Below are 14,264 nucleotides of genomic sequence, written 5' to 3'. Positions count from 1 at the left end.
CCCACACCTACTCTGGATCCCTCCATCAAAACATTGGTGCTAGCCTTCCAAGCAGTTAAAGGGTCTTCCCCAGCTTATCTACAAAAAATCATCAGACCCTACACCCCTGCCAGACCTCTTCGTTCAGCCTCCACAGGCCGCTTGGCACCTCCCTCTCTCCAAACCTCCACCTTACGCTCACGACTACTGTCTGTTCTGGCTCCACGGTGGTGGAACGAACTCCCCGTTGAGGTCAGAACTGTCGTTTGTTTCTTTGTTCTCAAAAAAAAAAAAAAAAAAAGGCCCTCGTCCTTATCTTTGTTGTACAGGTAGCAGTTGAAATTGTACTTCCCTCTAGGATCTTTCAGTGAATTTATCCCTGGTTATGGGTATGCGCTTTGTTGTACGTCGCTCTGGATAAGAGCGTCTGCCAAATGCCAATAATGTAATGTAGTGTAATGTAAGGTCTTCAGGAGAATAGTTCTGTGTGAATGTGAGTACATTGTGTGGATGTTGTGGTTAAGGTCTTCAGGAGAATAGTTCTGTGTGAATGTGGATACATTGTGTGGATGTTGTGGTTAAGGTCTTCAGTAGAATAGTTCTGTGTGAATGTGGGTACATTGTGTGGATGTTGTGGTTAAGGTCTTCAGTAGAATAGTTCTGTGTGAATGTGGGTACATTGTGTGGATGTTGTGGTTAAGGTCTTCAGGAGAATAGTTCTGTGTGAATGTGGGTACATTGTGTGGCTGTTGTGGTTAAGGTCTTCAGTAGAATAGTTCTGTGTGAATGTGGGTACATTGTGTGGATGTTGTGGTTAAGGTCTTCAGTAGAATAGTTCTGTGTGAATGTGGATACATTGTGTGGATGTTGTGGTTAAGGTCTTCAGTAGAATAGTTCTGTGTGAATGTGGGTACATTGTGTGGATGTTGTGGTTATGCTTCTCGGTCGTATAATTCTGTGTCCGTACCGACGCTGTGATTGCAGCTCTGCAGAGTTCTACATTACTTACATTATTGGCATTTGGCAGACGCTCTTATCCAGAGCGACGTACAGTTGATTAGACTAAGCAGGAGACAATCCTCCCCTGGAGCAATGCAGGGTTAAGGGCCTTGCTCAAGGGTCCAACGGCTGTGGGGATCTTATTGTGGCTACACCAGGATTAGAACCATCAACCATGTGGGTCCTAGTCATTTACCTTAACCACTACACTACAGTCATGTACCTTAACCACTACACTACAGTCATGTACCTTAACCACTACGCTAGTCATGTACCTTAACCACTACGCTACAGTCATGTACCTTAACCACAACGCTACAGTCATGTACCTTAACCACTACACTACAGTCATGTACCTTAACCACTACGCTACAGTCATGTACCTTAACCACTACGCTACAGTCATGTACCTTAACCACTACACTACAGTCATGTACCTTAACCACTACACTACAGGGTCATGTACCTTAACCACTACACTACAGTCATGTACCTTAACCAATACACTACAGTCATGTACCTTAACCACTACACTACAGTCATGTACCTTAACCACTACACTACAGTCATGTACCTTAACCACTACACTACAGGGTCATGTACCTTAACCACTACACTACAGTCATGTACCTTAACCACTACACTACAGGGTCATGTACCTTAACCACTACACTACAGTCATGTACCTTAACCACTACACTACAGTCATGTACCTTAACCGCTACACTACAGGCCACGCTGCTTCAGAGAGGTTCTGTCTGCAGAAATAAGGGCCCTGCAATATAGTACCCATAATCAATCTAAATACATTTTATTTATAATGTTGAGTTGAAGGGGCACATTTCGTGAACAGCTCATCCTGCTTTCTCTCTCTGATTTTCATTGTCATTTTCATAGATTTTCAACCATTACCTTAATTAATTAAGGGTAAATAAAAACCAGTGTTTCATAATGTGCTGATTTTAACAGGTTAGCTCATTACTACTTGCTTTGCAGGAAAACTTAATTTTCCTCTAATGGCTTAGTTTCAGTAACAATTTGCCACACATTCATTTCGGACATGACTCATTTCAGTCACAGGGCCGTCAGTTAATGATCAAAACACCGTGTCTGTCACCTCAGGAGCCATTCCACTATGTATGTCACCTCAGGAGCCAATTCCCACAGCACACCACTGAGAATTAAGCTTCTGCTGTCCGGAAGACATGGGACTCATTAAAGACCTTCAGTAAAAATGGAGTATCCATTCTGTGGAATACGAGCATCACTTAGAGTATCTCATTAGAATGAGTAACAGCCTCAATGCCTCAGCAACTGTAATCAAAGCTGCAACAAGGGCCCCTCCCACTCTCCCACTCTCCCACTCTCTCCCTCTCTCCCTCTCTCCCTCTCTCCCTCTCTCTCCCTCTCTCCCTCTCTCTCCCCCTCTCTCTCCCCCTCTCTCCCCCTCTCTCCCCCTCTCTCCCACTCTCCCTCTCTCCCACTCTCCCTCTCTCTCCCTCTCTCTCCCACTCTCCCTCTCTCCCACTCTCCCTCTCTCTCCCTCTCTCTCCCACTCTCCCTCTCTCTCCCTCTCTCTCCCTCTCTCTCCCTCTCTCTTACGCTCCCTCTCGCTCTTCACTGGTAATCAGTTACAGATTCACATACAGCTGAATTATAATTGGGATTTCAATGCTGATATCTTACTCCTTGGCATACAATGCCCTGCATACTTTCTCTTTCAGTTTTTGTTGACATATCCAGCACAACCAATATTCAGGCACAAATATTTACCACCAGGGCACACTTTACAGGGGCCATGATAAAACAAATGCCACCCAACAGAACAGGGGTCAACATTTAAATATAATAACAAAAACATTTACTACACATACAACAAAACAAACAAAAAAACCCACTACATCACCACAAGTAAGTTGACAGGGTGGTTCCGGCACAAACAGGCCAGTTAAACTCTGTTCCTAACCTGAAATACACAAAACATACCATTTCTAACTCCTGAAGTAAAAATAAAAGTGAGTGAGTCCTTCACAGATAACCTCTCCTTACTCTGGCCTAAATGGTCTAAAGCAGTAGTCCTGACTCCTGGAGAGTTGTAGGGCGCGCTGGTTTTTGTTTTTTCACCTTAATACCTGCAACCAATTCAGACCTAAGAAACCAGGTGAGATGAGTTAACTGTGTGATTAACTGATAAATTAAGTGGCGAGTAACAAAAAAAGCCAGCACATCCTGCAGCTCTCCAGGAGTGGGACCACTGGCCAAAACCAGGTGCTCAAGACCAATCCAACATGTGACCACCTGCCAACTTACAATACAAACACTAATCACAAAGACTCTCAAGGCAAAGCTACTTAAAAAAAACCCAACAAAAATAACCCCAAAAACTGCTGCCAGCTGGACGCAGCTGCACATAATTGGCAATCAGGTCATCGATGAGCTGCACCTGCAGGAGCCCAGCACAGAGCCTCCAGAACAAGGGAACACCAGGGCCCAGGTCTCACAGTGCTGCTCCTGCAGATCCAGGCCCTGCTGTAACCCCTGTGCTCTGGGCGGCAGCAAAACCAAGTCCTCTGCATAGTGTAGGAGTTTGGCTTTATCCTGTCTCTATCCCAATCTTCAGCCCCGAGTTTTCATCCTGTAGCCTAGTATGAGAGCAGGGACTGAAGATGGCTCCAACAAAGTAGCCAATTCATTCATGTAAATACTGAATAGTGTTGGGCTCAGGTTTCAGCGAAATCATCGTAGGACAGAGAGAGAACACAATCAAGGAAACGTTTTAAAATCCAGTGAGCAGCACTTCTGCAGACAGAAATGCCTTGTTAATGAGAGACGTCAGAGGAAAATGGCCAGACTGGTCAAAGCTGACAGGAAGGTGACCGTAACACGACAGTAACGCAAATAACCACACATTACAACAGTGGTATGCTGAAGAGAGAGTTTGGCTTTATCCTGTCTCTATCCCAATCTTCAGCCCCGAGTCTTCATCCTGTAGCCTAGTATGAGAGCAGGGACTGAAGATGGCTCCAACAAAGTAGCCAATTTGTTAATGTAAATACTGAATAGAGTTGGGCTCAGGTTGCAGCCCTGTCTCACTCCTGGACGAAAAGATCTGTATGTTTGTCGCCAGTTTTTATACTGCAGTTATCGCCTTTCAAGAAGTGAGAAGTAGAATAAGCCAATTTGCCAAATTAAATAAAAAGCTTTTTAGAAATCTATAAGCAAATAGTTTTGTTTTGTTTTTGTTAATATAATTTTCTTTTAGAATTTGTAGGGTGTAAATATGATCAGCTGTACAATAATTTGGTAATAATCCAATTTGACTTTTACTCAAGACATTGTGGAGGCAAGGATGGTGCATGTTCTCCTCGTGTTTGTGTGGGTTTCCTCTGGGTACTCTGGTTTCCTCCCACAGTCCAAAGACATGCAGGATAGGCTGATTGGAGAGTCTAAATTGCCCGTGAATATGAGTGCATGAGTGAATGGTGTGTGTGCCCTGCGATGGACTGGCGACCTGTCCAGGGTGTATTCCTGCCTTTCGCCCAATGTATGCTGGGATAGGCTCCAGCCCCCCTGCGACCCTGTTCAGGATAAGCGGATTAAGATAATGGATAGAAGACATTGTGCTCCGTAAGGAAGTCAAAAGTCTTCTATTAATACTGCTTCCCCAGGTTGCCGTTCACACAAATGCCTCAGCAATTGTTGGGATCCAATTTATCTCCACTTTTAAAGATTGGGGCTATAATCCCCTCTTGATTCCAGATGTCATGGAAGTAACCCACACTCAGAACCAAGTAAAATACTTTTAGAATACCCTGTTGAAATTTGACACTGGTGCATTTGAGCATCTCATTTAAGATGCTTTTCTGGGTCCATTTCTCCAGCAGCTCCTGAGGATCCAACAGATTCTGGTCACATTTTATTTCCATTTGTGATGTTCTTGGATGTTGTTTTGTTCTGATGCTTTGCCCTTTGATGTATTGTTTCAGAGTGTTTTGAAGTATTTGCACCATGTCTCTTGTAGAACAGCAGTGTAAATGTTTCTCTCTGTGTGTAGATAAGGTGGATGATGAGGCAGTATAAATGTTTGTCTCTCTGTGTGTAGATAAGGTGGATGATGAGGCAGAGTAAATGTTTGTCTCTCTGTGTGTAGATAAAGTGGATGATGAGGCAGAGTAAATGTTTGTCTCTCTGTGTGTAGATAAGGTGGATGATGAGGCAGAGTAAATGTTTGTCTCTCTGTGTGTAGATAAGGTGGATGATGAGGCAGAGTAAATGTTTGTCTCTCTGTGTGTAGATAAGGTGGATGATGAGGCAGAGTAAATGTTTGTCTCTCTGTGTGTGTAGATAAGGTGGATGATGAGGCAGAGTAAATGTTTGTCTCTGTGTGTAGATAAGGTGGATGATGAGGCAGAGTAAATGTTTGTCTCTCTGTGTGTAGATAAGGTGGATGATGAGGCAGAGTAAATGTTTGTCTCTCTGTGTGTGTAGATAAGGTGGATGATGAGGCAGAGTAAATGTTTGTCTCTCTGTGTGTAGATAAGGTGGATGATGAGGCAGAGTAAATGTTTGTCTCTCTGTGTGTAGATAAGGTGGATGATGAGGCAGAGTAAATGTTTGTCTCTCTGTGTGTAGATAAGGTGGATGATGAGGCAGAGTAAATGTTTGTCTCTCTGTGTGTAGATAAGGTGGATGATGAGGCAGAGTAAATGTTTGTCTCTCTGTGTGTAGATAAGGTGGATGATGAGGCAGAGTAAATGTTTGTCTCTCTGTGTGTAGATAAGGTGGATGATGAGGCAGAGTAAATGTTTGTCTCTCTGTGTGTAGATAAGGTGGATGATGAGGCAGAGTAAATGTTTGTCTCTCTGTGTGTAGATAAGGTGGATGATGAGGCAGAGTAAATGTTTGTCTCTCTGTGTGTAGATAAGGTGGATGATGAGGCAGAGTAAATGTTTGTCTCTCTGTGTGTAGATAAGGTGGATGATGAGGCAGAGTAAATGTTTGTCTCTCTGTGTGTAGATAAGGTGGATGATGAGGCAGAGTAAATGTTTGTCTCTCTGTGTGTAGATAAGGTGGATGATGAGGCAGAGTAAATGTTTGTCTCTCTGTGTGTAGATAAGGTGGATGATGAGGCAGAGTAAATGTTTGTCTCTCTGTGTGTAGATAAGGTGGATGATGAGGCAGAGTAAATGTTTGTCTCTCTGTGTGTAGATAAGGTGGATGATGAGGCAGAGTAAATGTTTGTCTCTCTGTGTGTGTAGATAAGGTGGATGATGAGGCAGAGTAAATGTTTGTCTCTCTGTGTGTGTAGATAAGGTGGATGATGAGGCAGAGTAAATGTTTGTCTCTCTGTGTGTAGATAAGGTGGATGATGAGGCAGAGTAAATGTTTGTCTCTCTGTGTGTAGATAAGGTGGATGATGAGGCAGAGTAAATGTTTGTCTCTCTGTGTGTGTAGATAAGGTGGATGATGAGGCAGAGTAAATGTTTGTCTCTCTGTGTGTAGATAAGGTGGATGATGAGGCAGAGTAAATGTTTGTCTCTCTGTGTGTAGATAAGGTGGATGATGAGGCAGAGTAAATGTTTGTCTCTCTGTGTGTAGATAAGGTGGATGATGAGGCAGAGTAAATGTTTGTCTCTCTGTGTGTAGATAAGGTGGATGATGAGGCAGAGTAAATGTTTGTCTCTCTGTGTGTAGATAAGGTGGATGATGAGGCAGAGTAAATGTTTGTCTCTCTGTGTGTAGATAAGGTGGATGATGAGGCAGAGTAAATGTTTGTCTCTCTGTGTGTAGATAAGGTGGATGATGAGGCAGAGTAAATGTTTGTCTCTCTGTGTGTAGATAAGGTGGATGATGAGGCAGAGTAAATGTTTGTCTCTCTGTGTGTAGATAAGGTGGATGATGAGGCAGAGTAAATGTTTGTCTCTCTGTGTGTAGATAAGGTGGATGATGACTTGGAGATGACCATGGTTTGCCACAGGCCGGAGGGCCTGGATCAGCTGGAATCACAGACGAACTTCAGTAAGAGGGAGCTACAGGTGCTCTATCGTGGCTTCAAGAATGTAAGTGTTTCCAAATAATTACTGTAATTTGCATAACTACCTTAAGTACCATGAGGTAAGCTACCCATATTCCTCTCAGTTTTCAATGAAAATATATGGATTTTTAATCAGACACAACATCTATACAAGTATAGCACAGCTCACAGCTGTACAGTTAAGCATTGAATAATCATAAATGTAATATTGAAAACAATCATATATGGTGATAACAGCAACAAAAGCTATAATTATTGTTAAACATGAATAGTGATTCTACACCAGGGATGGGCAACTCCAGTCCTGGAGGTTTGGTGTGTGTGCAGGATTTTTCTGCCACCAGTTACCCTGGCTCAATCAGCTAATTAGCCATATGCAGCATAATTGATTAACTTGTAAAATAGACAACATTAGAATGCTACAAGACAAGAACATTGATCAGCTGCTGTTTATATCACAGAATGAGGCGATAAGTGACAGATCATGTCAGTGATTGGGCTCATTAATTAAGAGCAGAAGTTGGTCTGAAATCCAAAAACAGATATCACCTTCCAGTGGTGTGTGCAGTGGCTTGTGCAGTAACCTCTCCCCCTGGATCCGGTCCAGTGGTGTGTGAGGATGAGGGTATGATCTGTGGAAGGCAGGGAGTAGTGTAGTATTGTGCTACGCTAACGATAAAATCACCTCTCCCTGGAGAATCCCTGCCATTACAAAATATTGATTCCATGTTCACTATGTACCAAATTGCTCAAGAAAATAAAAATAGCTTTTAATTTAAAGTGTAAAAGTGCTTTCTCTCTCTCTGTCAGGAGTGCCCGAGTGGTGTTGTTAATGAGGAGACGTTCAAACAGATCTACGCACAGTTCTTCCCCCATGGAGGTGAGCCCAGCACCCAGCCCCCAGCACCCTATAGGAGCCCAGCACCCACCACCCTATAGGAGCTCAGCACCCAGCACCCTATAGGAGCCTAGCACCCACCACCCTATAGGAGCTCAGCACCCAGCACCCTATAGGAGCTGAGTACCCAGCACCATATAGGAGCCCAGCACCCAGAACCTTATAGGAGCCCAGCACCCTATAGGATCCTAGCATCCTGCACCCTATAGGAGCCCAGTACCCAGAACTCTATAGGAGCCCAGCACCCTATAGGATCCTAGCATCCCACACCCTATAGGAGCCCAGCACCCACCGCCCTATAGGAGCTCAGCACCCAGCACCCTATAGGATCCTAGCATCCCGCACCCTATAGGAGCCCAGCACCCACCGCCCTATAGGAGCTCAGCACCCAGCACCCTATAGGAGCCCAGTACCCAGAACCCTATAAGATCCCAGCATCCTATAGGATCCTAGCATCCCGCACCCTATAGAAGCCTAGCACCCTGTACCCTATAGGAGCCCAGCACCCTATAGGATCCTAGCATCCCGCACCCTATAGGATCCCAGCACCCAGCACCCTATAGGAGCCCAGCACCCAGAACCCCATAGGAACCCAGCACCCTATAGGACCTATGCACCTAACACCCTTTAGGAGCCTAGTACCCAGCACCCTATAGGAGCCCAGCACCCAGAACCCCATAGGTGCCCAGCACCCTATAGGACCCCCGCACCCTACACCCTATAGGAGCCTAGTACCCAGCACCCAGCCCCCTATAGGAGCCCAGCACCCAGCACCCTATAGGAGCCCAGAACCCAGCACCCTATAGGAGCCTAGCACCCTACAGGAGCCCAGCACCCAGCACCCTATAGGAGCCCAGCACCCTATAGGAGCCCAGTACACAGAACCCTATAGGAGCCCAGCACCCTATATGATCCTAGCACCCTATAGGACCCCCACACCCAACACCCTATAGGAGCCTAGTACCCAGAACCCCATAGGTGCCCAGCACCCTATAGGACCCCCACACCCAACACCCTATAGGAGCCCAGCACCCAGCACCCTATAGAAGCCCAGCACCCTATATGATCCTAGCACCCAGCCCCCTATAGGAGCCCAGCACCCAGAACCCCATAGGAGCTCAGCACTCTATAGGAGCCCAGCACTCAGCACCCTATAGGTGCCCAGCACCCAGCACCCTATAAGAGCCTAGCCTCCCGCACCCTATAGGAGCCCATCACCCTATAGGAGCCTAGCACCCAGCACCCTATAGGAGCCCAGTACCCACCACCTTATAGGAGCTCAGCGCCCACCACCCTATAGGAGCCCAGCACCCTATAGGATCCTAGCATCCCGCACCCTATAGGAGCCCAGCACCCAGCACCCTATAGGAGACTAGCACCCAGCACCCTATAGGAGCCCAGCACCCTATAGGAGCCCAGCACCCTACAGGAGCCCAGCACCCAGAACCCCATAGGAGCCCAGCACCCTATAGGAGCCCAGCACCCAGAACCCCATAGGAGCCCAGCACCCTATAGGACCCCTCTACCCAACAACCTATAGGAGCCTAGTACCCAGCACCCAGCACTCTATAGGAGCCCAGCACCCAGCACCCTATAGGAGCCCAGCACCCTATTGGACCTTTAGCCTGTGTGCAGTGTTGACCCTTTTTTTTATTCATTATAGTTGATCATATTTACTGTAGCTTAATAGTAGAAAGTACAACGTGCTCTAAAAACAGAAATACTAAATAAATAACCCCAAAAACTGCTGAGGCTTCCAGCTTTTCCATTTAGGCCAGCTGGACGCAGCTGCACATAATTGGCAATCAGGTCATCAATGAGCTGCACCTGCAGGAGCCCAGCACAGAGCCTCCAGAACAAGGGAACACCAGGGCCCAGGTCTCACAGTGCTGCTCCTGCAGATCCAGGCCCTGCTGTAACCCCTGTGCTCTGGGCGGCAGCAAAACCAAGTCCTCTGCATAGTGTAGGAGTTTGGCTTTATCCTGTCTCTATCCCAATCTTCAGCCCCGAGTTTTCATCCTGTAGCCTAGTATGAGAGCAGGGACTGAAGATGGCTATATACTGTATGTAATTAACATGTTCATATGGTGTTTATAACAATATTTTATTTTAAATTACAGATGCAAGCACGTATGCACATTATCTATTCAACGCATTTGACTCCGCCCACAATGGCTCCATCAAATTTGAGGTGACAGCCCTCCTTTCATCTTATCTCATTACAACTCTTCCTCCCTCCCCCTCTCTTTCTCTCTCCCTCCCTCCCTTCCTCTCACTTCCCCTCCCTCTCTCTCTCAGGACTTTGTGATGGGTCTCTCTCTGTCAGGACTTTGTGATGGGTCTCTCTCTCTCTCTCTGTCAGGACTTTGTGATGGGTCTCTCTCTCTCGCTCTCTGTCAGGACTTTGTGATGGGTCTCTCTCTCTCTCTCTCTCTCTCAGGACTTTGTGATGGGTCTCTCTCTCTCGCTCTCTGTCAGGACTTTGTGATGGGTCTCTCTCTCTCTCTCTCTCTCTCTCTCAGGACTTTGTGATGGGTCTCTCCACACTGCTCAGAGGTTCTGTAACAGAGAAGCTCCAGTGGACATTCAACCTGTACGACATCAACAAAGACGGATACATCAGCAAGGAGGTGTGTGTGTGTGTGTGTTCAACAGAGATGGATACATCAGCAGGGAGGTGTGTGTGTGTGTGTTCAACAGAGATGGATACATCAGCAGGGAGGTGTGTGTGTGTGTGTGTGTGTGTTCAACAGAGATGGATACATCAGCAAGGAGGTGTGTGTGTGTGTGTGTGTTCAACAGAGATGGATACATCAGCAGGGAGGTGTGTGTGTGTGTTCAACAGAGATGGATACATCAGCAGGGAGGTGTGTGTGTGTGTGTTCAACAGAGATGGATACATCAGCAAGGAGGTGTGTGTGTGTTCAACAGAGACGGATACATCAGCAAGGAGGTGTGTGTGTGTGTTCAACAGAGATGGATACATCAGCAAGGAGGTGTGTGTGTGTGTGTGTTCAACAGAGAGGGATACATCGGCAAGGAGGTGTGTGTGTGTTCATGTACGTGTTAATGTGTGTGTGTTAATGTGTGTATGTGTGTGTGTGTATTAGTGTGGGTGTGTGTACATGTGTGTTTGTGTGTGTGTGTGTGTGTGTTAGTGTGGGTGTACATGTGTGTGTGTGTTAGTGTGTACGTGTGTGTGTGTATGTGTATGTGTGCGTGTACATGTGTGTGTGTGTTAGAGTGTACATGTGTGTGTGTGTGTGTGTGTGTGTTAGTGTGTGTGTGTGTGTATTAGTGTGAGTGTGTGTACATGTGTGTGTGTTAATGTGTGTATGTGTGTGTGTATTAGTGTGAGTGTGTGTACATGTGTGTATGTGTGTGTGTGTGTTAGTGTGGGTGTACATGTGTGTGTGTGTTAGTGTGTACGTGTGTGTGTGTGTGTGTGTGTATGTGTATGTGTTAATGTGGACCTGGGGGTTTTAGCTGACGAAGCACAGTTTACAGCGACGTAGGTGGCTTTGCACCTGAGCTGGAAACGTGATGTCGCTGCACAGGAAGCGGTCATTTCGCCGGGCTGCTGTTAATATCAGCGGTGTTATGGCACGGTGGTGCAGCGGTGAGGTTAACGGACTCCAGGGCGAGCCAGGAGCTAACCTGACTGACATCCTGACACAGTATGAGTAAGAGTGGCCGTAAGAGTGGCCCCTAAGAGCTAGAGGGTGGCCTGTAGCGTAGTGGTTAAGGTACATGACCCTGTAGCGTAGTGGTTAAGGTACATGACTGTAGTGTAGTGGTTAAGGTACATGACTGTAGTCTAGTGGTTAGGGTACATGACTGTAGTGTCGTGGTTAGGGTACATGACTGTAGTGTAGTGGTTAAGGTACATGACTGTAGTGTAGTGGTTAAGGTACATGACTGTAGTGTAGTGGTTAAGGTACATGACTGTAGTGTAGTGGTTAAGGTACATGACTGTAGTGTAGTGGTTAAGGTACAAGACTGTAGTGCAGTGGTTAAGTCACATGACTGTAGTGTAGTGGTTAAGGTACATGACTGGTGTTATGTACGGTGCAGGGAACCCAGACGCAGACCACAGGATAATCCAAAAGAGTAGTTTTAATGTCCAGTAGTCACAAGCCAAGAGTTCCAGTACACAGCCAAAAACGAAAAGCAAAAGAATGGTCGAAAAAACAAGCGAGAGGTCAAAATCCAGAAAATCACAGGGCGAAGGTACAGCAGGGCAAAAGCAAAGTCGAAGTCAAGGCAAAGGGGTGTCTTTCAAGAATCTCTATAACAAGGCTTACAAACAATCGGCACTTATCAAGATCAACGTTCTGACAACGAAGCATACTGAGACTGAGGTTTAAATACAAGAGGGAAGGTGACAATCTGGGCGGGGCAGAGGAAAAGGTGGGCTAAATGAATGGACAACAGGTGGGGAAACACAATAGGGTAATAACATAATAACGGGAGGGAGACGAAAACGCGGACTGGATGCACGAAACAAAACATGTAAAACATACGGCTCCGGATTAGGGAGTAGACATTTGCATAGTTAGAAGACGTAGTGATAGTTAGAGACAGGTGCGAACACTTCGCTGAAACTAAACGAGTAATCAGGGATAGCATAGGGAGGCGGAGTTATAGAACAGTGCAGAAATACTAAGAGATAGCGTTAGTGAGTTAGTTACGTGAATATTTCTAAACTACCCAATAAAAGTGATTGTTAGTTAGTTAGTTAGACAGACAGTAAGTGTATTAATCAGATTAGTACTGTACAACACCTAGTTTAGTAGTAGTTAGTAAGAATCGTGCTTTACAACATTTAACTATCAAGAAAAAGCAGGAAGTAAGAATCGCGAGTTTAGAAAAAATGTTGAACCCCGAAAACTACCGTAACCACCCGAATAGTGGGGCACGCAGACAGGGGAGTGACTAGACTGATAAACATTCAGACGTAGACATAACAGGGGAGGGCAATATAGAACTGAATGATAAACAAGAATAAACATGAAAACATACAGAACAAATACAGAAACATTACAACTGGGACACGCAAGGTCAGTGGTTCTAATCCCGGTGTAGCCACAATAATACCTGCACAGCCGTTGGGCCCTTGAGCAAGGCCCTTAACCCTGCATTGCACCAGGGGAGGATTGTCTCCTGCTTAGTCTCATCAATTGTACGTCGCTCTGGATAAGAGCGTCTGCCAAATGCCAATAATGTAATGTGTGTGTGTGTGTATGTGTGTTAATGTGTGTGTGTGTGTGTGTTTTCTCTGACAGGAGATGACTCAGATTGTATCTGCTATCTACGACATGATGGGGAAGTACACCTACCCTGCTCTGAAGGGAGATGTTCCTCGGCAACACGTGGATGCTTTCTTTGAGGTCAGAACACCGTTACCATAGTCACCACGGCTACATCACTGTTACCATAGCTACCACTAACATACCTACTGTAAAGTCCCACTGAAATCTCTCCTGTACCACAACATTCATCAACAGCATTATGTCCCTCTGCCTCACCTTTGTTTTTTTAATTTATTAAAATATTTTTCTCTAATATTATTGTATTTTTCACATTTTAGAAGGAAGTGCACCTCCGTTTCAACCTCACCTGTCATACAGTGACCACATATCCTCTGTTCTTTTGGTAGCCAGGACTTTTTATGTCTACCTTTTTCAATGGCTAGGTTGTGATCACTGAGTCTGTACTAAGGAGTAAGGAGTCATCTCTGCTTCATATCTCGGACAGTCACAAGATATTCAGCCAATTTGTATTCTCGTTTTAGGGCCAGGTAGCAAGTAAGCTTGTTTTGTGTTTTGGTTTGGTTGTTCCAATGTTCCAGATAAATGGTTTTATTTTGTTTAGCAATTTGGTTTATTCTGATTTGTGTTTGTGAAGCAGTGCTGGCCTGAGAGATGTTCTTGTTAGATGTGAGATGATTAGTTAGTCTCTGTACCAGCTGACTTAGTGGACTCTTTTCAGGGTTCAGCTCTTGGGTTTGAAATGCATGGAACTGCAGTGTTGTTTTGGGACTTGATTTCAGCTGCATCCAGAATTTGTGACCTTTTTTGTATGTTTATAATCAATGGGAATCGTCCTAATTCAGTCCTGCATGCATTGTTTGGTGTTTTTTGTTGGATGTTTAAAATTGTTCTGCAGAATTCTGCATGTAGGGCTTCAACTGGATGCTTCTCCCATCTAATGTAGTCATGTTGACTGAGTGGACCCCATACTTCACTTCCATACAAAGCAATTGGAAGGATTACACTGTCAAATATTTTTGACCAGATTCTGATTGGAATGTCAATCTGGAAGATTTTTTTTCTGATTGCATAGAAGGCTCTG

At 45.3% G+C, this 14,264-nt stretch overlaps 1 protein-coding gene across 3 annotated transcripts in view; it reads left to right on the top strand.

Moving 5' to 3' along the window:
* The window catches only part of LOC133132327 (Kv channel-interacting protein 1-like), a 31,399-nt gene that overhangs the window by 11,020 nt on the left and 6,115 nt on the right, over positions 1–14,264 (top strand). For 2 of the 3 annotated variants that reach the window (XM_061247673.1, XM_061247674.1), the window contains exons 2-6: positions 6,913–7,037; positions 7,823–7,892; positions 10,031–10,101; positions 10,433–10,540; positions 13,196–13,300. In XM_061247673.1, coding sequence (XP_061103657.1) covers positions 6,913–7,037; positions 7,823–7,892; positions 10,031–10,101; positions 10,433–10,540; positions 13,196–13,300 — 479 coding nt within the window. Of the gene's footprint in view, positions 1–3,555; positions 3,851–6,912; positions 7,038–7,822; positions 7,893–10,030; positions 10,102–10,432; positions 10,541–13,195; positions 13,301–14,264 lie in introns of those variants that run through there. The other variant, XM_061247675.1, reaches the window with a different exon arrangement.

The sequence above is a fragment of the Conger conger genome, chromosome 7 (genome assembly GCF_963514075.1).
Source record: "Conger conger chromosome 7, fConCon1.1, whole genome shotgun sequence".
NCBI classification, from domain to species: Eukaryota; Metazoa; Chordata; class Actinopteri; order Anguilliformes; family Congridae; genus Conger; species Conger conger.
The sequence above is the reverse complement of the archived record's forward strand: the minus strand, read 5'-3'. Positions and strand labels throughout refer to the sequence as shown.